Here is a 24,615-nt window from a genome sequence, read left to right on the forward strand (position 1 = left end):
GCACCACCTTATCCATCTCTAAGGTGACATTTAAGATAGGACCAAAGAATTGAGCCATACCAAATACAGAAAAGTTCAGCATGCAGAAAGAATACATGTACAGAGAAAGATCTGTGTGGCTAGGAAAATAATAAACAATGGAGAACAGGAGAGAAATGAAACTGAAAAGCTAATGAGGGCTACCCACATCATGGATAATCTAACAGATGGTACAATGGTGACATTTAGCTAGAAACCCTGAGGGAGAATAACAAATGAAGTCAATCCCAAATAGACCACGTTTTTGTTTTGCTATTTTGTAAAGCACAGTACCTTACAGTGGTTAGGTTAGGGTCCCAGAGTCACAGTCCCACTGGCACTATCTGTTCCTGACTCAGCCTTGTGATGGCGGCAGCAGGAGAAGCTAATTTTCTACTAATTTATTATTTATTTATTTTGGTTTTTCAAGACAGGGTTTCTCTCTACAACACTCCTGTCTGTCCTGGGACTTGCTTTGTAGACCAGGCTGGCGTCAAACTCACAGAGATCTGCCTGTCTCTGCCTCTTGAGTGCTGGGATTAAAAGCATGCGCCACCACCACCTGGTTGAGAAGCTTCTTAACACTAAGTTCCACTAGAATTACCAGTTGCCATTATCAGTATCTTTTGTGTCTTAATTTTAATCAAACTATCACCCACATTTTAAAATCAGGTGACCCTAAGATTTTAGGAGAACACATGCTATACATGGTAGCATCAACATCCAAAGTGAAGACACTTAAAGTGTGCCAACAAACTCTGAAGCAGAGACAGCTGCAGTCTTTCACCACCCAATCTAAGAAAGAAATCTCAAATGCTCAAACCTTATAGGCTTTGTGATCTATGCTAACCAAAGAGGGCAGCCAACAGTATCAGACATGAACAATTTTCAGACTAAACAGAAAGCTTTGCTACAAAGTCTCCTCAACAGACTTTTGTACTATGGTACAACTGTCTTTACATCTTTCAGTTTAAACAGCTAAAACTAGAAATTCTTGTTAATTTAGTTGAAGTATCTCTAGCTTCTAATACAACTCTACAATTATTTAATTTTTAATTAAATTAAATATTTAATTTTACTTCATTCATGAAAATTTTATTAATCAAAGCTAGATGCTGTAGCCCATGCTTAAAGTCCTAGATACTTGGGAGGCTGAGGCTAGGGGGATTACTAAGTCCAGGAATTGAAGGGCAGCCTGGGCAATAGCAAGACTTAGCCTCTAAAAAAGTAAAAGGAAACAATTTCATAAAATAAAAACTTGCCTAAAACTTTTTCCCTGAAATAATTTGTAAAAAATATTTATGTGTGTTTATGTAGATCACATATGTACAGAAGGCTGTGGAGTCAGAAGAGGCATCAAATCCCCTAGATCTGGAGTTGTAGATGGTTCTAAGTTGCACATGGGTGCTGAACCTAGGTCCTCCGCAGAAGCAATAAACACTCTTAACCACTGAGCCATCTCTCCAGTCCCTGTATGCAGTGTGTGTGTACCTGAAATAGTTTTTGAACATTCTTGAAACACTTCCTCTAGCTATAGCTACCTTTTACATTTCTTAATAAGTTGAATTTTGTTTGTCTGTTTCATTTTTAGAGACAGGGTTTCTCTGTGTAGCCTTGGCTGTCCTGTAACTCAACACTGTAGACCAGGCTGGCCTTGAACTCACAAAGATGCATCTGCCTCTGTCTCCCAAGTGCTAGAATTAAAGGTATGTGACCATCACCCAGCAATAAACTGAATTTTTATACATAAGTTGAATTTTTTAAAGGTTGATATATTATTAATAGGATCTCAGATCAAGAAAATCCTAGGGGCGCCGGGCGTGGTGGCGCACGCCTTTAATCCCAGCACTCGGGAGGCAGAGGCAGGCGGATCTCTGTGAGTTCGAGACCAGCCTGGTCTACAGAGCTAGTTCCAGGACAGGCTCCAAAGCCACAGAGAAACCCTGGCTCAAAAAACCAAAAAAAAAAAAAAAAAAAAAAAAAAAAAAAAAAAAAAAAAAAAAAAATCCTAGGGGCTGGAGAGATGGCTCAGTAGTTAAGAGCATTGCCTGCTCTTCCAAAGGTCCTGAGTTCAATTCCCAGCAACCACATGGTGGCTCACAACCATCTGTAATGAGGTCTGGTGTCCTCTTCTGGCCTGCAGGCATACATACAGACAGAATATTGTATACATAATAAATAAATTTAAAAAAAATCCTAAGTTCTAGACATATTCTTCAAGTTAAGAACAAAGCTCTAGGGCCCAGGCATGTATAACCATGCATCAAAGCATAAGAGAATAGCTATGTCTATGGTACAATATAAAGTCCTGTGAACTTGTTTAAAATATCTTGAGGACTATTTGGTTGGGGATGGGGTGGTGATGGCGGTGTAACTTGATTCTGAGGTTCTAAGGTGTGAACCCCATGGACAGCAGTGTCATGTCACAATGTCAAAAGATGGGGCCTACCTGTTAGGTGCTACCAGAATGTTGCTGCTTTATGATCCCAGTGTATATACATTTTTTTTAATTTTTATTTATTTTATTTTAATGGTTTTTTGAGACAGGGTTTCTCTGTAGCTTTGGAGCCTGTCCTGGAACTAGCTCTTGTAGACCAGTAGGCCTCAAACTCACAAAGATCCACCTGCCTCTGCCTCCCGAGTGCTGGGATTAAAGGCGTGTGTACCACCACCACCACCACCGGGATGTGTCTATACATATTTTTAAAATATTTATTTATTTATTATGCATACAATATTCTGTCTGCGTGCATGCCTGAAGAGGGCACCAGACCTCATTACAGATGGTTGTGAGCCACCATGTGGTTGCTGGGAATTGAACTCAGGACCTTTGGAAGAATAGGCAATGCTCTTAACCACTGAGCCATCTTTCCAGCCCGTGTCTATACATTCTTAGAGCAACATTTTTCCTACTTTGTGTTGGGATGACCTAGCTAAAACTCTAGGTCTTGGAAGAGGTTAAGGGACAGACCCCACTGTCCATTCCTAACAGTATTTCTGCAAACATTCAATGCTTGGTGATATTCTAAATATATCTAATACCAGAAAATTTCAGTAAAGTTAACTGAGGAGTGTGTATATTTGTATATTTCTTTTTTTTTTTATATTTATTTATTTATTATGTATACAATATTCTGTCTGTGTGTATGCCTGCAGGCCAGAAGAGGGCACCAGACCTCATTACAGATGGTTGTGAGCCACCATGTGGTTGCTGGGAATTGAACTCAGGACCTTTGGAAGAGCAGGCAGTGCTCTTAACCTCTGAGCCATCTCTCCAGCCCGAGTGTGTATATTTCTACAGCTTTCAAATATTTGTTAATCAAATCTAGCAAGTTAGACTAGGGGTCTAGTTCTTTAGTAGAACAATTACCTGGCATGAATGTAGCCCCAGGTTTGGAAGCACCCATGAAGGGGAACTTTTTTCTTTCAAGTTAACTGACTGCCTTAGTACTTTTTAGGAATGTTTAAGTATCATCAATCGCATGTTCTGCTAAAAAAACATGAATCCTATGATTCTAGAGTTCATTTATCTACTGATTTATTTTACCATATAACCTACAACTGTTCTTTTCTTCCTTCTTTTTTTTTTGAGATGTGTTTCTCTTTGTAACCCTGGTTACCCAGGAACTCTGCCTCCTGAGTGCTGGGGAGTAAAGGCACGTACCACCGCCACACAGCTGTTTGTTGTTGTTGTTTTTGTCTTTAAAAAACAAAGAAAAAAAAGCCCCCAGATATAATCTATGCACTTGGAATGCTGAAGAAGGAAGACAATTATGAGTTTGGGGTCAGCCTAGACTACAAAGTAAGACCCTGTCTCAAAAACAAATGAACAAAGGCAAGATACTTTTTCTAAGTGGATAAAATATTTTACTGTTAAGCCAGGTATGGCGGTGCACACCTTTGATTCCAGTACCTGGGAGGCAAAGGCAGACAGATCTCTGAGTAGTTTAACCCTGTAAAAATAAAATTCCCCTCACTGTTAAAATGTAAATTTTAATCTGGTGTGGTTGCACAAGTCTATAATCCCAACACTTGGGAGCTCAAGGCCAGCCTGGGCTATCTATGAGATCCTGTCTCAAAGCAATAAAAACCAACCAACCAATTTTTCTGAGCCTGGTTCAAGTTACTTTACAACACTGGACCTAAGATGTTCAATTATAGAAACAGTGAAAATAAAATACCACATACTCCCCCCCAAAAAAAGCTATTGAAATTTTGTGAAGAACACAGTTTAAAATGTTATAAACTAGGGTTGTAGAGATAGTTCAGTAGTTAAAAGCATTAGCTGCTTGCTCTTTCAGAGGACCTGGGTTCAATTCCCAAACCCACATGATGGCTTACGACCATATTAAAATCTCATAAGCCTATTGACTTCATACTATAGTGTCATAGTCTTTTCATTTTTACGTGACTATTGTCCTTACTGGATTACAAGACTTATGTCCTTACTGGATTACAAGACTTATTTATTTATTTAATGCATAATACAACTTCAATAGAATCTAAATGATTTATGCTCTAACTTAACAGTATCAAGCTAAAAATTTAGTATAACAATCAGACATTTAAATTTTAAGGCTAAATAAATTCATATTTCAGTCATTTTTCTTTATAAAAATGGACAAATTATAGAATTACTAGAGATGAGGGTCAATTATGAGTACAATGTTACTAAACACAAGTAGGTGAAGAAATACATTTCAGCAGTTAAGAGCACTAATGGCTGCTTTTCCAGAGGACCAGAGTTCAATTCCCAGCACCCACACGACAATTCACACCTGTCTGTAACTCCAGTTCCAGGCCTTTGACACCCTCAAACAGACATACATGCAGGCAAAAACCAATGAACATAAAATAAAAAAATACACTTCAAATTAACAGTTGACACCCAAAGTGTTCCATGTAACAAGAATGTAGAAAACTAGAGAAGCAGATGGTTGACTGCAAATATACAAGACTTCAGAAATAAAACAGATTATGGAACAAAATAATACAGAGAAACAGGGTAATGAGTTAGCGCATGTCTGGAAAACTAGACTTTACATTAGAAGATAAGTAAGAATCACGACTGAGTATGTACTTTTAAAACTATGTTAAAAGAGTGTGTGTATTGTGTAGAGTCAACTTGTAATAAATCTAAGTTATATCTTAGATTACCCTCCTAGCGCTATCATAAAAGATTACCCCCCCCCCCACGAAGCTTATGTTTCAGGAACATTCTAAGACAGCTGCTGTGGACATCAAGTGGTTTCTTTGTGGCTTACCGATGACACAGCTTTCTTGACAGCTCACAACTAATTAGACCCAATTGTCTGCCTAGTGGTTCGTCCCAATCCCACCTGAACATCAAGAATTAAAAGGACGTCCAAGCCCCCTTGAAAGAGGGGTCCTAGAGGACCAAGGGGGAACCGGGGCGGGGGTTTATGGGGGTCTGCGGGCGACAAACCGACTGCCGGGGCCTACAGGGCGCTTCTCCTCGCAGGGTTCAGTGTTTGGGGACAGGGCCTGGACTGCGCTTCCCACACAGAAGCACAAGGGTCAGGCCGGCGTCCCAAACAGAGCCAGAGACACGGAGGAGTCCCGAGCCCGCCCGCGGTCTGAAGAAGCTTGGCGTCCGGGTCGGTTCCGCAGCCGGGACAAGCGCGGAGCCAAGCAACAGAAAACCTAACTGGCCCCGATCGGAGACGAGCGGACCCGAACAGACCCGAGCGGACTTGGCGACAGGCTTAGGCTGTCCGAGCCCAGCCGCAGCGCGGGTCCTCCCACCTGGTCCACTCGACGCTAACGAGAACCAGGAAAAACGCACTACCTCAGTCCCTTCCTTCTCAGGCCCACTCCCCAGTCACCTGCCACGAACACCACGAAGACCGCGCCGCTCCTCTTAGCAGACGCGATGGCCGCCGGAATGGCGCCCTGGAACCACAGCATCGCTCCCCTCAGGCCCAGGCGCTCGCTCGGTGTGTCGTCGCCGCGGTCCCGCAGCCGGGCCCGCCCTCCTCGTTTTCCGGCCTCGCGGCTCGGGGAACCACCGGCTGCTCGGACGCCGCGTCTGAGGACCCAGCTCCTCACTGACTGGTACGCCCGACAGCCGCCCCCCTGGGGACGCGCACAGGAGCGCGCTCGGCAGAAAAAGCACGCCCCCGTGTCACGTGACAACACACGTCGTCCGGGGTCGCGCGCTCCGGTGCCTGGTTGGCTAGGTAAATCCGCCTGCGCGCGCGCCCGCAAAGCCAGGTTTCCGAGTCCAGGAAGTGGAAGGTTGCTTCAGGAAGGATGACTAACCGCTACGGCACGTTGGCGTCGCCTGCCGTGAGGCTCCCTGGGAGTTGTAGTCTTTCGAGTCTTGTTTATTTTCTTGTTGTTGAAATATAAACGACGAAAGGGGGCAGTAGTGGGCGCCACAACGCTGTAAGAATAAGTGCTAGATAGCGAGTTGCTATCACTCTCTTACTTTGTTCCACAAAGAAATAAAAATAAGCTTTACAGGGGCTTACCGGAAGCCTTTGGTTTCTATTTACCGTGACCTGTGAAAAAGACAGAGTGGCATGGTGGCTCATGCCTTTGATCCCAAGCACTCTGGAGGCAGAGGTGGTTGGATCTTTGAGAGCTGGAGGCCAGCCTGGTCTAAATGGTGAGTTCCAGGACACGAAGGATATGTAGAGAAACCCTGAATCAAAAATCAAACAAACGAAAGAAGAAAAAGACTGGATAAAGGCACAAACGTAGTTTGTATATTACCATAAACCCCATATACAAGGGGCGGTATTGGCAGAATACTGACCTTCGAGGATATAATGGGCATTGACTAACTGCAGGACATTCTAAAATCTCTAGACACTATACTATTGAGACAACTTATTTATTTTTATTCCCATGAGAACAATCTTGCTATGCAGTCCAGGCTGGTTTTGGAATGGACATCTGTTATGATCGTCATTGTCAACTGGATTTGGACTCACTTAGGAGATAAAACCTTTGGGCTATCTGTGAGGTGGTTTTCAGAGTTTAACAGAAGAAGGAAGAGTCACTCTGAATGTGGGTGACACCATCCTTACAGTCCCGGGGTCCACACTGAATAGAAAAGGGGAAGGTTACAATGTCTTTTCTGTCATATGGTAAACAGTGCCAAATTTGAAGTTGTTTTCTGTCAAGTATTTAATCACAGCCACAAGTAACTAATCCACCATGCTTCTGCCTCAGCATTAATAGTGCTGAGATTATAGGCCTGTGCTATCATGTCTAGTCCATGGCCACTTTTTTTTTCCTTTGGTGTGTTGGGTTCTTTTTGTTGTTGTTGTTGTTGTTGTTGCTTGTTTGTTTGTTTTTTGCTTTATCGAGATAGAGTTTCTCTGTGTATAGCTCTGGCAATCCTGGTACTTATTATGTAGATCAGGCTGGCCTCGAATTCACAGAGAACTGCTTGCCCCTGCCTCCCAAGAACTGGGATGGATTAAAGGTGTGTGCCACCACAGCCCCGCCCATGGTCACTTTTTGAACACTTATTTTCTAGCTGCTTTCTCTATGGTAATACAAAAGAGGAAAGTAATGGTTTCATTTCTGTTGCTATTTGAGAATGTCTTAAAAGATGGCAATTTGAGGTTGTTTGACATTGAAAATAAATATATTTATATTATATTTATATTTAAAATATGTTTATTATATTTACTACTTTCATCACATATATGCTTTTTCTTAAATAAGATCTGAGGATTTATGTGACTTAACGTTGCATAAGTAATTACATTTTCCACATCAAATTTACCTACCTGCATCTGACAGTCTTTAAGGGACTAAGGAGATAATAATAAAGACACTTTTCTATATTTTACCTAAAAATAGCTAACAAATTACAACTCAGGGTTTGTTTCTTTCAGCCAATTTAAAAAAAACTGAAACATAATGATTCCCTCCTTATATAGGACACCGTTTTCGAAAATTAATAATTGATTTTTTTTTCACTTCAATTTTCACTTTATTTTTTTCTCTCTTCTCTTCTCCATTGCTAGGAACAAAATTCAGGGTCTTATGTATGGTAGGCAAGCATGCTTCTACAACTCCAGCTGTGTGGACTTACTAAAATTCAACCTGCAATCAGGTAGGACTTTGAGTTTTCACAATAAAGAAATGGTAAATGAGACAGATTCGTTTAACTTGGTTTAAACATTCTACAATGTATTCATGTACTGAAGACATATGGGAGTCCATTAATATACACAACTTTATGCTTTTATATATCATTTAAAAATAACTTAGGCTCAGGGTATAACTAAGTGGCAGGATTGAAGTCCTGGGTGCCACCCCCAGGAAGGCATGAACTGGATGGAGTGTCACAAAACTTTAATCCCAGCTCTTGGGGAGGTTAAGGCAAGAAGCTCACAAGGTCAAGGTTATTCTTGCTTGTAGGCAGAGACTGCTTGTTCATTTCTCAGCTGCCCAGACCCGAAATAATCACACAGAAACTATATTAATTACAACACTGCTTGGCCTATTAGCTTATGCATACTTCTAGCTAACTCTTACATCTTAAATCAACCCATTCCTATATTTTGTATTTTATCATGAGGCTCATGGTTTACCAGTAAGGTGGGTCCATGTCTTTTTCCTTCAGTGGCTACATGGCATCTCTCTGACTCCGCCTACTTTCTCCCAGCATTCAATTTAGTCCCCCCAACACACCGCTGCCCGCCTAACTCTATTCTGCTCTATCACAGGCCACAGAGCTTATTTATTAACCAATGATAATAAAACATATTCACAGCATACAGCAGGGAATCCCACATGCCTTGCTAAATAGTAAGTTTGAAGCCAACCTGGAACATACAAACGACATTATGTCTCAAAATAATAAAGTTTCCATGTCTTACTTGAAACAGCATTTTATTTTGATTTGTATGCATGGATTTATAAATTTTTGTTTGGTTTTTGAGATAGAGAATATGTAGTCCTAGCTTTTCTGGATCAAGCTTTAAAGGTCCAAAAATAAGAATACAAAACTAGAGATTCCAGAAATAGAAACGCAGAAATAAAGAACTATGAAGTTGTACGCCTAGAAGAATGAGAGCAGGCTGTCAGCAGCTTTGTTAGCAGCTTAAGGATTAACCATTAACATGGGTTACTCTGTTTTACAGCCCAGAGCTCTATTTAGAAGGCCAGAGCATCTCTCTGCAAACTGAGTGCTAGCCTACAGATGTGAGCTGAGTTACGTTTTAGGAAATAGATACATGACCTCTGGGTTACGCATTGTCCCTGCTATGTGAAACGGGCAGCATCAAAGGGGAGAGCACAGGGCTTCAGTAAACACTGCCTGGAAGTACCAAGGAAGACAATAGATTAAGCACATACACTAGTTTAACTGAAAAACTCTGCTAATGGAGATTGTAAAGTAAGGCAATCTGTATCTGAGTTTTACCTGAGATTGTAAAAATTCCTTTGTTCAGACCGAATGCTTGGTGCCCCTACTATAAAAAGGTGGGTTCAGAAACTGGCCTTTGGCTCCCCAGCGATCTTGGCGGCTGGTCTTGGTTGGGGGCCGTCCCGCACCTAAGGCAGGAAGATGGTGGCCGCAAAGAAGACGAAAAAGTCTCTGGAGTCAATCAACTCTCGGCTCCAGCTTGTTATGAAAAGTGGGAAGTATGTGCTGGGATACAAACAGACTCTGAAGATGATCAGACAGGGCAAAGCGAAATTGGTGATCCTCGCCAACAACTGCCCCGCCTTGAGGAAATCTGAAATAGAATACTATGCCATGTTGGCTAAAACTGGTGTCCATCACTACTGGCAATAACATTGAGTTGGGCACAGCATGTGGAAAATACTACAGAGTATGCACACTGGCCATCATTGACCCAGGTGATTCTGACATTATTAGAAGCATGCCAGAACAGACTGGTGAAAAGTGAAAAGTTTTCCTTTAATAAAACTTTACCAGAGCTCCTTTTAAAAAAAAAAGAAAAAGAAAAAAAAAAGAAACTGGCCTTTGACACAGCCTTACAAAATCCCTCTCTATCTGTGATCTCAGCTAGCTGATAAGCTTTTTGTGGCCCATGGATTATTTTACTTTATTATTTTTTTTAATTTTTTTCCTGGATTCTGGTTTCTGGAATAAAGTTTGCTTCTGGTTTATTAGACTTTGGTGGTCTGTCCCCATCTTTGCGCGACCCCCCTGTACCCAACAGAGCTCATTCTGTAGATCAGGCTGGCCTTGAACTCATAGGAACCCTTCTGCCTCTTCCTCCCAGGTGATGGAATTAAAGGCATACACCATCATGGCAGGCCATACTTAATAATTTATATGAAAATCATGCAAAGAAAAATATTCCTGTTCTTTTTTTCTTGTGTAAGAGAGGTATAAATAAAGGTGTCTATATGGAATAAATTCAGCTTGCCTACAGGCCAGTAAGAAAATAACTTGATAACTAACTGTGTAAGGTTTAAGAAATAAAAATGGAAGAAAAAATCATTTGCATTTGTCCTAGCTTCATTCAAAAATCAAGTTTTCTTATGTAAACCACTTTGACATTCCTCTTCTGCTTCAGTGGCTGATCAGAGTGACAATATAAAGCAGTTAGTGGCAAGATGTGGGGCAATAACAGGGAGTGAAGTCCATGTCAGAAAACAGTCAGCTGAGGTCATGAGTACCTCCATTTATAATCAGCAGAACCCTGTACAAATTTCCGAACCTTTCTGACAGTTCAGTTGCCTCGTTAGACAACTGGAGCCATGAGGGAACCTGCCCTTCAGACGATGCGATTACAGAGAAACCCTTGTATGTGCTTAGCAAGTACTTGGTAATTTACACATGTTAGCTATTGTCTCAGAATGCCTGCCCAAATCACGTTTAAGAAAACTATGCATGTACTTTTCAGAATTCAAAGACTTTGTTTTGCTAGATAGTTCCTAAATTTAATCATTGGACAAATACTTGTTTATGAATGCTTTAGTGGTGTGGAGGAGGCATTAGTAAACTAAGGCTATCTCAAGGATTACATTCCAAAGTGTAGCAAAACATTAAGCAATGAATTGGCCAATTACTTTTATAATTGCCACTGTAATAAAAGCTGAGAAGAGGAACTTCAGGATATTATTAAGTCATTAATTATCATTTACCAAAAATAGCCTCATGTAAATCAGGCAGTGGTGGCGCATGCATTTAATCTCAGCACTTGGGAGGCAGGGGCAGGTGGATCTCTGTGAGTTTGAGGCCAAACTGGTCTACAAGATCTAGCTCCAGGACAGGCTCCAAAAAAAACGCTACAGAGACTACAGAGAAACCCTGTCTCAAAACAAAAAAAACAAAAACAAACAAACAAACAAAAAACAACAAACAAACAAAAAAGCCTCACGTGAGACTGAAATTGATCACTTGAAGGAAGTAGTATTTAAATATGAATTAAGGGGCTTTATGGAGAGAGAGGAGCTCACGGTTTCAAAACACACATTGTTTTTGCAGAGGACTTGAGTTGGTGGCTCACCACAGCCTGTAACTCCAGCTGCAGGGGATCTCATAACCTCCTTTGGCTTCTGCATACATGTATACATAACAAATATACACATATGTAATTGAGATAAATTTTTTTATTTTCTGAGTTAAATTGACTGGAAAATGCCAGGTGGGAAGAATAAATGTTTTAGGTGGAAGTTAAATACAGAAAAAAATCCTCAAATTTTTGTGCTCTGAATGCCCACTTGTTTTGTGTGTGTATACTTTTGTGAGCATGTGTGTGGAAGCTCATGGTATTTCAGTTGTCATTCCCCAAGAACCGTTCACATTATCTGTTGGGGATAGGGTCTCTTACAGGCATGAAGCTTGCCAAGTAGACCAGGCTGGGTAACCAACAAGGCCCAGGGATCTATCTGCCTGTCTCAGCCTCCCCAGCACTGGCATTACACAGGGTTTTGCTTGCTTGTTTGCTTGCCATCCCCACCTCAGTCAGGTTTTTTGTTGTTGTTGTTGTTTTATTAAGAACCTTTGGGGTCTAGCCTTAAGACCCTCTTCAGGGTTCAGACTGGATGCTACAGCAAATGAAATGAACTTTTCCCCTTAGGTTAGCTAAGGGTAAACAAACAAATTCTTTCACTCTGTGCTTTTCTGAATCGGTCTCCTTATTGCTCTACTTTTATTCTAATTCTCCTGTCCTGATTTTAATTCCTCCTAGCTTCTCCTTTAGCCTCCAAACGTTCTTTCTTCCAGAAGGCTTTGGAGCAATAATAAAAAATTGCAAGAGTTACCTCTCATTGGTCAAAAGCTCATTCCTAGGGTAAGCAAATAAGGAGCCAGGCCATTTACTGTGGCAAGATAAGGGTTTCCAGACCGGGGAGGGAGTAAGGTGCAGTGCCCAGTGACACACTTTGAGGCATAGGTCTATTGTCAGCAGACTTGGCAAGTAAAGAATTGGGATGCTGCCGGGCGGTGGTGGCGCATGCCTTTAATCCCAGCACTCGGGAGGCAGAGGCAGGCGGATCTCTGTGAGTTCGAGGCCAGCCTGGTCTACAAGAGCTAGTTCCAGGACAGGAACCAAAAGCTATAGAGAAGCCCTGTCTCGGAAAAAAAAAAAAAAAGAATTGGGATGCTTTTCTTAGGGTGCTTTGTGTAGCAACCTGGTTAGATATCAGGACTCTGACCTTGTGCATAGCTAGCTATAAAGTGGAAAGTTTCTGCACTCCAATAAGCCTCTTTGCCGAGGCAGCAATACAAATAAGGCTAAATCAATCGGAATTAGAAAAAGCCCAGGTTGATGGATAGTGGTGGTGCACACTTTTAATCCCGGCACTCAGGAGGCAGAGACAGGCAGATTTCTGTTAGTTCAAGGCCAGCCTGGTCCACAAAATGAGTCCCAGGACAGGCTCCAAAGTTACAAAGAAACCCTATCTCAAAAACCAAACCAAAACAAAAAGATGATTAAAAAAAAAAAAGGTCAAGGTTTAATGACTAAAAAGATGACTCCCAGATGATTTTCCAGCACCAGCACGCCCGCCATCCCCCCCCCAGGAGACAGAAAAGAGAGACAAAAAAAAAAAAAAAAAAAACACATTGTCTACTTTCTGGGGAACAGTTTAAATACTCTGTGGGAGTGGTCTTGAGCATCTCTAGGGGATGAGTCATCATTTGGTGGGATTTCTGAGATGAGGCAGGGTTTGGAAAGAGATGGGAGAGTAGGTTTTGGGTGGATCTTCTACCAAAACATTTCAGACTCTTTGGGTATATGGATGCCATGGGCCAGGATGGAGCGTCCACCACAACATAAAAACTTTTTTATTGATTTTTATTAAGTTGTACATCTTTCTCTGCCCCCCTCCCAGCCATTTCCATTCCCTTCAATCCTCTCCCAAGGTCCCCATGGCTCCCAATTTACTCAGGAGATCTTGTCTTTTTCTACTTCCCATGTAGATTAGATCTACGTAAGTCTCTCTTAGTGTCTTCATTATCCTCTAGCTTCTCTGGGATTGTGGTTTGTAGGCTGGTTTTCTTTATGTTTAAAAAACACTTATGAGTGAGTACATATGAAAATTGTCTTTCTAGGTCTGGGATACCTCACTCAAAATGATGTTTTCTAGCTCCATCCATTTGTCTGCAAATTCCAAGATGTCATTATTTTTTTCTGTTGTGTAGTACTCCATTGTGTACATGGATCACATTTTCCTTATCCATTCTTCGGTGGAGGGGCATTTAGTTATTTCCAGGTTCTGGCTATGACAAACAATGCTGCTATGAACATAGTTGAGCACATGTTTTTGTGGCATGATTGAGCATCCTTTGGATATATACCCCAAAGTGGTATTACTGGGTCTTGAGGTTTCCTAATTTTCTGAGAAATCGCCACACTGATGTCCAATGGGGCTGTATCAGCTTGCACTCCCACCAGCAATGCAGGAGTGTTCCCTTTACCCCACATCAAGCATAAGCTGTCATCAGTGTTTTTGATCTTGGCCATTTTTACAGGTGTAAGATGGAATCTCAGAGTTGTTTTGATTTGCATTTCTCTGATGACTAAGGATGTTGAACATTTTCTTAAGTGTCTTTCAGGCACTTTAGATTTTTCTGTTGAGAGTGCTCTGTTTAGGACTGTACTCCATTTTTTTTATTGGATTATGTGTTCTTTTGGTGACCAATTTCTTGAGTTCTTTGTATATTTTGTAGATCAGACCTCTGTCTGATGTAAGGTTAATGAAGATCTTGTCCCCATTCTGTAGGCTGTCATTTTGTCTTGTTGACTGTGTCCTTTGCTTTACAGAAGCTTTTCAGTTTCAGGAGGTTCCATTTATTAATTGCTTCTCTCAGTGTCTGTACTGCTAGGGTTATATTTAGGAAGTGGTCTCCTGTGTCAATGTGTTCAAGTGTACTTCTCTTTTATAAGGTTCAGTGTGGCTGGCTTTATGTTGTGGTCTTTGATCCATTTGGACTTGAGTTTTGTGCATGGTGATAGATATGGGTCTATTTTCATTCTTCTACATGTTGATATCCAGTTATGCAAGCACCATTTGTTAAATATGCCTTCTTTTTTCCATTTGACATTTTTTGCTTCTTTTTCAAAAATCAGGTGTTCGAAAGTGTGTGGATTAATATCCAGGTCTTTGATTCAGTTCCATTGATCCTCCTGTCTGTTCTTATGCCAATACCAGGCTGTTTTCAATATTGTAGCTCTGTAGTAGAGTTTGACGTCAGGGATTGTGATACTTCCAGAAATTCTTTTATTGTACAGGATTGTTTTGGCTATCCTCGATGTTTTCCTTTTCCATATGAAGTTGAGTGTTGTTCTTTTGAGGTCTATGAAGAATTTTGCTGGGATTCTGATGGGCATTGTGTTGAATCTGTAGATTGCTTTTGGTAAGATTACCATTTTTACTATGTTAATTCTGCCTAAACAACAGCATGGGAGATCTTTCCACTTTCTGCTGTTTTCTTCAATTTATTTCTTTAAAGATTTAAAGTTCTAGTCATACAAGTCTTCCACTTGTTTGGTTAGAGTTACTATGAGATATTTTATGCTATCTGTGGCTATTGTGAAGGGTGTTGTTTCTTTGATTTCTTCCCCAGCTCTTTTATCATCTGTGTACAAGAGGCTACTGATATTTTTGAGTTAATCTTATATCCTGCTACATTGCTGAAAGTGTTTGTGAGTTGTAGAAGTTCCTTGGTAGAATTTTTGGGATCACTTATGTAAACTATCATATCATCAGCAAATAGTGAGAGTTTGACTTCTTCTTTTCCAACTTGTATCTCCTTGATCTCCTTTTGGTGTCTTATTGCTCTAGCTAGGACCTCAAGAACTATATTGAGGCTCTCTGCTCCTCCCTGTTCTAGAGACAGCCGCTTCTTTTCGTGCAGTGCCAGCCTCGTTCCAGAGACACGATGGTGAAGGTCGGAGTGAACGGATTTGGCCGTATTGGACGCCTGGTTACCAGGGCTGCCTTCACTTCTGGCAAAGTGGAGGTTGTTGCCATCAATGACCCTTTCATCGACCTCAACTACATGGTCTACATGTTCCAGTATGACTCCACCCATGGCAAGTTCAAAGGCACAGTTAAGGCTGAGAATGGGAAGCTTGTCATCAACGGCAAGGCCATCACCATCTTCCAGGAACGAGATCCCGCCAACATCAAATGGGGGGATGCTGGCGCCGAGTATGTTGTGGAGTCGACCGGTGTCTTCACCACCATGGAGAAGGCTGGGGCCCACTTGAAGGGTGGGGCCAAAAGGGTCATCATCTCCGCCCCTTCTGCCGATGCCCCCATGTTTGTGATGGGTGTGAACCATGACAAGTATGACAATTCCCTCAAGATTGTCAGCAACGCTTCCTGCACCACCAACTGCTTAGCCCCCTTGGCCAAGGTCATCCATGACAACTTTGGCATCGTGGAAGGACTCATGACCACAGTCCATGCCATCACGGCCACCCAGAAGACTGTGGATGGCCCCTCTGGGAAGCTGTGGCGAGACGGCCGTGGCGCTGCCCAGAACATCATCCCTGCGTCCACTGGCGCTGCCAAGGCTGTGGGCAAAGTCATCCCAGAGCTGAACGGGAAGCTCACGGGCATGGCCTTCCGTGTTCCTACCCCCAACGTGTCTGTCGTCGATCTGACATGCCGCCTGGAGAAAGCTGCCAAGTATGACGACATCAAGAAGGTGGTGAAGCAGGCATCCGAGGGCCCACTAAAGGGCATCCTGGGCTACACTGAGGACCAGGTTGTCTCCTGTGACTTTAACAGTGACTCCCACTCTTCCACCTTCGATGCTGGGGCTGGCATTGCTCTCAATGACAACTTTGTAAAGCTCATTTCCTGGTACGACAATGAATTTGGCTACAGCAACAGAGTGGTGGACCTCATGGCCTACATGGCCTCCAAGGAGTAAGAAGCCCACCCTGGACCACCCATCCCAGCAAGGACACAGCAAGAGAGAGGCCCTCGGGCTGCTGAGCAGTCCCTGTCCTAACTAACCCTTGACACTGAGCATCTCCCTCACAGTTTCCATCCCAGACCCCCAGAATAGCAGGAGGGGCTTAGGGAGCCCTACTCTCTTGAATACCATCAATAAAGTTCATTGCACCCCTAAAAAAAAAAAAAGAACTATATTGAATAGATATGGAGAGAATGGGCAAGCTTGTCTTGTCCCTGATTTCCGTGGAATCACTGGGAGTTTCTCTCCATTTAGTTTGATGTTGGCTGTGGGCTTACTCTAGATTGCTTTTATTATGTTTAGGTATGTTCAGTGTACTCCTGCTCTCTCCAAGACCTTTATCATGAAGGAATGTTGTATTTTGTAAGAAGCTTTTTCAGCATCTAATGAGATGATCATGTGGGTTTTATTTTTCAGTTTGTTTATATGGTGGATTATGTTGATAGATTTTCTTATGTTGAACCATCCCTGCATCTCTGGGATGAATCCAACTTGATCAAGGTGGATGATGGTTGTAAAGTGTTCTTGGATTCGATTTGCCAGTATTTTATTTAATATTTTTACATCAAAGTTCATGAGTGAGATTGGTCTGTAATTCTCTTTCTTAGTAATGTCTTTCTGTGGTTTGGATATCAAGGTAATTGTAGCCTCATAAAAAAAGCTTGGCAATGTTCCTTTTGTTTCTATTGTGAGGCACAATTTGAGGAGTACTGGTATTAGTTCTTCTTTGAAAATCTTGTGTATTTCTGAGCTGAAAACATATCTGATCCTGGATTTTTTTTGGTTGGGAGACTTTTCATGACTGCTTCTATTTCTTTAGCAGTTATAGGTCTGTTTAATTTGCTTACCTGGTCTTGATTTAGTTTGGTAAGTGATATTTATCCAGAAAGTTGTCCATTTTCTTTAACTTTTCCAAGTTTGTGGAGTACAGGTTTTTGAAATATGACCTGATGATTCTTTGTATTTTCTGTGTGTCTGTTTTGTGCCCCTTTTCATTTCTGGTTTTGTTAATTTGGATAGTCTCTCTCTGCCTTTTAGTTTGGATAAAGGTTTGACTATTTTGTTGATTTTCTAGAAGAACCAACTCTTTGTCTCATTGATTCTTTGTATTGTGTTGTTTCTATTTTGTTTATTTCTGCTCTCGATTTGATTATTTCCTGCCATCTGCTTCTCTTGGGTGAGTTTGCTTCTTTTTGTTCTAAAGTTTTCAAATGTTCTGTTAATTCACTAGTGTGGGATTTTTTTCCAGCTTTTTTATGTAGGCATTTACTGTTATGAACTTTCCTCTTAACACTGCTTTCATTGTGTCCTATAAATTTGGGTATGTTGTGTGGCCATTTTCATTGAATTTTAGGAAGTCTTTAATCTCTCCCTTTATTTCTTCATTAACCCATTGATGATTCAGGCGAGCATTATTTAATTTCCATGTGTTTGTGGGCTTTCTGGAATTAGTATTGCTAATGAAATAATAGTTTTAAACCATGGTGATCTGAAAAGGTACATTGGGTTATTCCAATTTCTTTTGTATCTTTTGAGGTTTGTTTTGTTACTGAGTATGTGGTCAATTTTCGAGAAGGTTCCATGAGGAGCTGAGAAGGTATATTCTTTTCTCTTTGGATGGAATATTCTAAAGATGTTTATTAAGTCCATTTGAGTCATAACTATCCTTATTTCTCTGTTAATTTTTGGTCTGACTGACCTGTCCAGTGGTGAGAGTTGAATGTTGAATTCTCCCACTGTTAATGTGTGGAGTTTAATATGATTTAAGCTTTAGAAGTGTTTCTTTGACATATAAGGGTGCCCTTGTTTTTGGAACATAGATGTTCAGCATTGAGATTTCTTGATGGATTTTTCCTGTGACTAATATGAAATGTCCTTCTTTGTCTCTTTTGACTGATTTTAGTTTAAAGTCTATTTTGTTAGATATTAGGATAACTACACCCACTTGTTTCTTAGGTAGGTCCATTTGATTGGAAATTTTTTCCCAACCCTTTAATCTGAGGCGATGTCTGTCTTTGAGGTTGCGGTATGTTTCTTGTATGCAGAAGAGGGATGGATTCTGTTCTTGTATGCCATCTGTTAGCCTGTGTTTTTTTCTTTATAGCTGAGTTGAGTCCATTTATATTAAGGGATATTAATGGCCCCGTGATTGCTATCTCCTGTTTATTTAGTTTTTATTGTTGGTGATGTTAATTTGTGTTCTTCCCTTCTTCTGGATTCATCATCTGTGAGATCATCGTCTGTGTTTTTGTTGATGTAGTCAACTTTCTTGGGTTGGAGTTTTTCTTCTATTACTTTGTGTAATGCTGGGTTTGTGTCTAGGTACTGGTTAAATCTGGTTTTGTCCTGGAATATCTTGTTTTGTCCTTCTATATTGATTGAAAGTTTTTCTGGGTATAGTAGTCTGGGCTGACATCCGTGGTCTCTTAATGTTTGCATACCAGTTGACCACGACCTTCTGGCTTTCATTGTCTCCAATGAGAAGTCAGGTATAATTCTGATAGGTCTGCCTTTATATGTTACTTGGCCTTTTTCCTTTGCAGCTCTCAATATTCTTTCTTTCTTCTGTATGATTAGTGTTTTGATTATTATGTGGTGACTCTTTTTTTTTCCGATCCAGTCTATTTACTGTTCTTTATGAGTCTTGTATCTTCATAGGCATTATCTTTCTTTAGGTTGGGAAAATTTTCTTTTGATTTTGTTAAATATATTTTCTGTGCTTTTGAGTTGAACTTCTCCTTCTTCTATACCTATTATTCTTAGGTTTGGTCTTTTCATGGTTTCCCGTATTTCCTGAATATTTTGTTTTAAGCTTTTGTTAGATTTAATGTTTTCTTTGACTGATGAATCTATTTTCTCTATTGTATCTTCAGCACTTGCGATTCTCTCTTCCACTTCTTGTATTCTTCTGTTTATGTTTGCATTTCTGTTTCCTGATCGTTTTCTCATGATTTCTGTTTCTATAATTCCCTCAGCTTGTGTTTTCTTTACTGTCTATATTTCAGTTTTCAGGTCTTGAATAGTTTCTTTTTTCTTTTTCTTTTTTTGATTTTCGAGACAGGGTTCCTCCGTAGCTTTTAGGTTCCTGTCCTGGAACTAGCTCTTGTAGACCAGGCTGGCCTCGAACTCCCAGAAATCCGCCTGCCTCTGCCTCCCGAGTGGTGGGATTAAAGGTGTGCACCACCACCGCCCGGCTTTTTTCTTCATTTTCTTTAAGGGATTTACTGATGTCTTCCTTTTTTTTTTTTTTTTTGGCTTTTCCTCCATTTCTTTGAGGGAATTTCTCATTTCCTCTTTAAGGGTCTCAAACATTCTCCTTAAGCTATTTTTTAAGGTCATTTTCTTCTGCTTCAAGTTGTTCAAGTCTTACTGTTGTAGGGTCTCTAGATTTTACTGGTGTTGTATTGCTCTTTGTGGTGTTGTGTGTGTTCTTACCTTGTCTACTCATCTTTTTTTCTAATTGGTGTGGTTGTGGCTGTCTGTGACTCTGGTGATTAATCTTCTAGGTGCCAGTGAAGCCAAGGCTTAGATGGTTGTTCCTCGTGGTACAGTCAGTGCCACGGCAGAACATAAATTTAAACTTATGATTTACTTACAAAACATCATTAATCTAGTTTGAACTTGCTCTGAGGTGAAAGTGAACTAATTGTGTCCAATTAGTTTGAGAAAAAGGAACAAAAAAGGCTTTTGAGTGTTTACAGTCCTAATGGGACAAATAGATGTACTTATGAAGCATGTTATTGTATATATTCTATATATCAAGATTATATAGCTAAAAGTCATCTTCCTGACCATCCACAGATATATGTGCCCATACAACTGAGATGTAATCATGAGAATACATATACACATCACATGAGATTGCACACTACAGTGCAGGTATTGGGAGGTACCAAGCTGATTTAGCAAAAGTGAGTTTCCAGAATTGATGGTCCTGTAGTCCTTGCCTGGACAGGATTAACCTCCATCAGAGTCATTCTTCTGGTGGGTTGACATCTAAATTATCAATTGCCATATGCTGTATATTTCCATGGCCTCCAACAGTTTTTCCCTGTGCAGCTCTGGCTGTCCTGGAACTCGCTCTGTAGACCAAACTCACAAAGATCCGCCTCCCTCTGCTGGGATTAAAATGTGTTCTGGGGGTCAAATACAGCAAAAACACTTTATGCACTATTTCACCAATCTGCCAAAGGTGCAGTTTTCTTACTCTACAGACGAATGCAACAGAAGAGTGAAAAGGGGTGTTGATACAAGGGGCTCTGCTCCATACAGTCAGTTAAGAACTCAGGATTTCCCACTTTTGTAGTGTTCTGTAAATGTCTATTAGCTGTCTACCTGTGACTTGCTACTTCTTCAGAGGGCCTGGAGACCTTGGGAACAATGTAAAGTCAATCTACAATGGCTTGGGATTCTGCACTGTGTGAGACCCTCAAATGGCACTAATAATTACTAGTTTCCACCTCCAATTTTACCAGCGGCCCATAGACACTTGGAAGCATCTCACCTAGTTGCATGAGATAAGAACAGTCTGGCCATGTGCTAGAATTTAAAGGCCACACTATATCTCAGTTTGGTGTAGAAAAAAAAAAATCTCTGCCACAAACTAGAATTCCAGTTTCAAGCAGATACCACTGTATAGAACCCTGGAGACAGAAAATGTCATGCAAAACATGGGGAACATGGCATAATTCAGTTTAAACAAAGCCTTAGCAGAAGAGGGCACATACCAGACCAGGAAAGCAAAACCCAGCATGGTCGGTGCACATCTGTAACACCTGTACTTGGGAAGTAGAGACAGAAATACTGGGAGTTGGGGCTGGAGAGATGGCTCAGAGGTTAAGAGCATTGCCTGCTCTTCCAAAGGTCCTGAGTTCAATTCTCAGCAACCACATGGTGGCTCACAACCATCTGTAATGGGGTCTGGTGCCCTCTTCTGGTAACACAGACAGAATATTGTATACATAATGAATAAATAAATATTTAAAAAAAAAAGAAATACTGGGAGTTCAGTTATCCTGAGTTACAAGAGTTCAAGGCCAGCCTGGGCTTCATGAAACAGTATAAAAATAGCAACAAAAGGTCAGGAGGGGAGCAAGGGCCCTAGCTGGCAAGACCTAGGAGGATTTGTTTAACATTTTTAAAAATAATGTATGTGCTTGTGTTTTTGGGTGTATGCGTTAAGTGCCCACAAAGTTCGGACGAGGGCTACACATTCCCTTGGAGCACTGGACATAATCCCATTACTCGAGGTGAATCTCTATGCATTCAAAACAAGTCTGGGCTACATAGTTTAAGCCCAATCAGGACTACATACAGCCTATCTCAAAAAGGAACATTGGGGTGAGGTTCGAGAGATGGGTTTAGTGATTAGCAATGCTTTCTTTCTTGCAGAGAGCCAGAGTTTGATTTCTAGCACCTACATCAGGCAGCATACCACCATCTGCTATCTCTACTTCTAGCCAAGGAATCCAACATCTTCTGACCTCTGTGGGTACCTGCACATAGAAATAACTTTATCTCTCAAATCTGAGGATCGAACCTAGGGTTGTGTGCTTGCTAGGTAAGTGCTCTACCACGGAACTAAATCCCCAGCCTCAAAATTGATCTTAAAAAGTAACAAATCCAAAACACAACTCTTGGAGCTGAAGTTACGGGTGTTTGTGAGCTGTCTGGCATGGGTACTGGGAACTGAATTCCAGTTCTTTTGACAGAGCAGCAAAGACTCTTAATGACTGAGCAATCTCTCTAGCCCCCATAGATGATTTGTGTTGATTGAGTTATCATACATGATAAGATTTATGCTACTGAAAAGTTCAGCCTGAGTGTGGAGAGTGGCTGGTTAGGGTACTGAGGGCAAACAGAGCCCTGAGGACCCTCGTGCCATTGTCTAGCCTTTCCCTACAACACTAGGTGTGGTAAGATGACAAGCTAAGCACTCCAGCTCTTGATCTGCGTTTTTAAACTTTTATATCGGGAATCTACATTTGATTTTCACTGCATTTGAGACTGCACAACATGTATTGTGCAGGAGATAATGTTGGACTGTAAAGATAGAGGGCCTTACCCCAGTTTTCTAGGGTCATACTGTCTGACACCACTTAGAATTTTAGTCTTGGGGCAAGATAGCTCAGTGGATAAAGCCTGCCTCTAAGCCTGAGAACCTGTGTCAGCGCCAGAACATGTGGTAGAAGAGAACCTACACAGGTCCCTTTACCACAAATATAAGTAATTCTCAAAAGTTCTGTGCTAGGGTGTATGCATATATCTAAGGTACTCTGCAGTGAAGATGACCTTGAATTTCTGATCTTTCATTTCTCAAGTGCTGGGATTATGGGTATGTGCTATTACATTTCACTTATGCAGTGCTGTGGACGGAACCTGGAGCTCTATGCACACTGGGCAAGCTTGCTCTCTACCAACTGAACTACATTTCTGGCAGTCCCCAGGATCATTACTCTTGAACTGCAGAGCCAATATCAGGCAATAAAAGAGCAACTTGAACACAAGCTCTCAAATACTTTGACAGCAGTGCTTATTAGAGATAGCTATGTGGTGACTTATAGGTGGGTTGCACAATGGTGTAGGTACTCTGTACAGAAAGGTATGATTACTAAAAATAACAGCAGGATGGTACAGGGTTTCATCACAAATCATGTGTTCAGAATGGTGCTAAATTAAAAGACACAAATTGCTTTTTAATCAAATTTTCTATATATTTTTAGAATACAGGTGGCTAAAATTATAGGAAGTGAAATCAGAGATTATTGTTTAAAATCAAATCCAAGTATGTTACATAGTATATAAACCAGTTTCTATTGTTCTAGCCATGACCCATGGCTAATTTTATGTTAAATCTGGTTTTTCAGAGTCTCATGATAAACTGTATAGCAGAGGAAGAAAATCTTAATTCTGATTCTTTGTGCTTTCATCTCTTGAGTGCTGGAATTACAGGTGTGTGCTGTCTTGACCACATTTTACGTTTAATTTATTCAAGCTTCATTGGAATATAGCTTAGTGACACATTAATGCTTTATTATTTTTACATTATATTTATTTCTTCATGCGTGTTATGTATGTATAATAAGGGATGCATGCCTGCCATGGTATTCACATGGAAGCCAGAGGATGACTTTCAGAAGTTTGTTCTTTCTATATGGTTTCTGCAGTTAATCAGACATGGTGGCAGGTGTCTTTTCTCAATTGGTTATCTTTCTGGTCCAGGAACATCATCATTATTATTATCTGAGACAGTCTTACTATATAGACCAGGCTGGTAGAGAACTTTCAACCATTATCATGCCTGTATCCTAAGTGCTGGGATTATAGGCTCAAGTGAAATGTGTAAATAGGGGTTAGAGGCTTCTACCTGTTCAGTGTTCATCCTTTCACCTTGTGACCCTTGTATTTTAGTCTTGAGGATGGTCACTTTAAGTCTATGGAGGCTTTCTTGAGGACAACATCTTTATCCCTATCTTCAGAAAGCATATGACCAGCCCTCCCACCTCCCACTTAAAAAAAAAAAAAGACTTGAGCCAAGTCAGACCAACAACAACTTCAGGTTGGTGGTTCAGGGTCTCATTTAGCCCAGGCTGTCTTCAAACTTGCCAAAGATGACCTTTTAATTCTTCTGCTTCCACCTCCCTAGTTCTGAGATTTCATGAGTACCATCACACCCGATTTATGTGGTGCTGGGGAACAAACCTAGGGCCAGCACTCAGGAGGCAGAGACAGGCGATCTCTGTGAATTTGAGGCCAGCCTGGTTTATGAAGAGTTCCACGACAGACAGATATTATACAGAGAGACCCTGTCTTGAAACCCACCCTACCAAAAAAGAAGTAAGTCAGAAACAATGCAGCCACAATGTTTTATGCTGGTGAAGGCTGATGGGTTCAATGCCTTAGGTTTTCTTTCAGGGTCAGTTCTCAAAGCTTTAAGAATCACAGACACAGGGCCAACTCTGAGTAACTGGGTACTGGACCATGAAGACTGCTGGGATGCAAGGTTCAGACCACCTTCACAAAGACCTCCTGGCTGGCCTCTGCTCAGGTCTTACTTAGCTGCTTTGTGCAGCAGTGTGGATATGCTGCCTCGACTTACATCAAAGCACACAAGAATGGTGGGTTTTTATTCTGAGGTATATTTCAACTGTTCACAGGATACAGGTCCCTCATTGGTGGGATCAAGAAAACTAACTTTCCTT

At 41.1% G+C, this 24,615-nt stretch overlaps 2 protein-coding genes and 1 pseudogene across 2 annotated transcripts in view; 2 read left to right on the forward strand and 1 right to left on the reverse strand.

Annotated features, from left to right (window-relative positions):
- Ubxn4 (UBX domain protein 4) overlaps positions 1–6,250 on the reverse strand; it is a 35,988-nt gene extending 29,738 nt beyond the window's left edge. Inside the window, exon 1 of the mRNA XM_057770217.1 lies at positions 5,865–6,250. Coding sequence (XP_057626200.1) covers positions 5,865–5,946 — 82 coding nt within the window. The 5' untranslated portion in view covers positions 5,947–6,250. The remainder of the gene's footprint in view (positions 1–5,864) is intronic.
- Positions 6,251–9,528: 3,278 nt separating this feature from the next.
- LOC130874932 (60S ribosomal protein L30-like) lies at positions 9,529–9,917 on the forward strand (annotated as a pseudogene).
- Positions 9,918–15,337: 5,420 nt separating this feature from the next.
- LOC130874412 (glyceraldehyde-3-phosphate dehydrogenase) lies at positions 15,338–16,420 on the forward strand. The gene has a single exon (XM_057769717.1). It carries the CDS (start codon positions 15,368–15,370, stop codon positions 16,367–16,369), a length of 1,002 nt encoding a protein of 333 aa, XP_057625700.1. The 5' UTR covers positions 15,338–15,367; the 3' UTR covers positions 16,370–16,420.
- Positions 16,421–24,615: the final 8,195 nt, after the last annotated feature.

This window comes from Chionomys nivalis, chromosome 5 (genome assembly GCF_950005125.1).
Source record: "Chionomys nivalis chromosome 5, mChiNiv1.1, whole genome shotgun sequence".
Classification (NCBI taxonomy): domain Eukaryota; kingdom Metazoa; phylum Chordata; class Mammalia; order Rodentia; family Cricetidae; genus Chionomys; species Chionomys nivalis.

Coding starts and splice junctions, on each gene's coding strand:
- LOC130874412 (XM_057769717.1), top strand. CDS start 15,368: ATGGTGAAGGTCGGAGTGAACGGATTTGGCCGTATTGGACGCCTGGTT.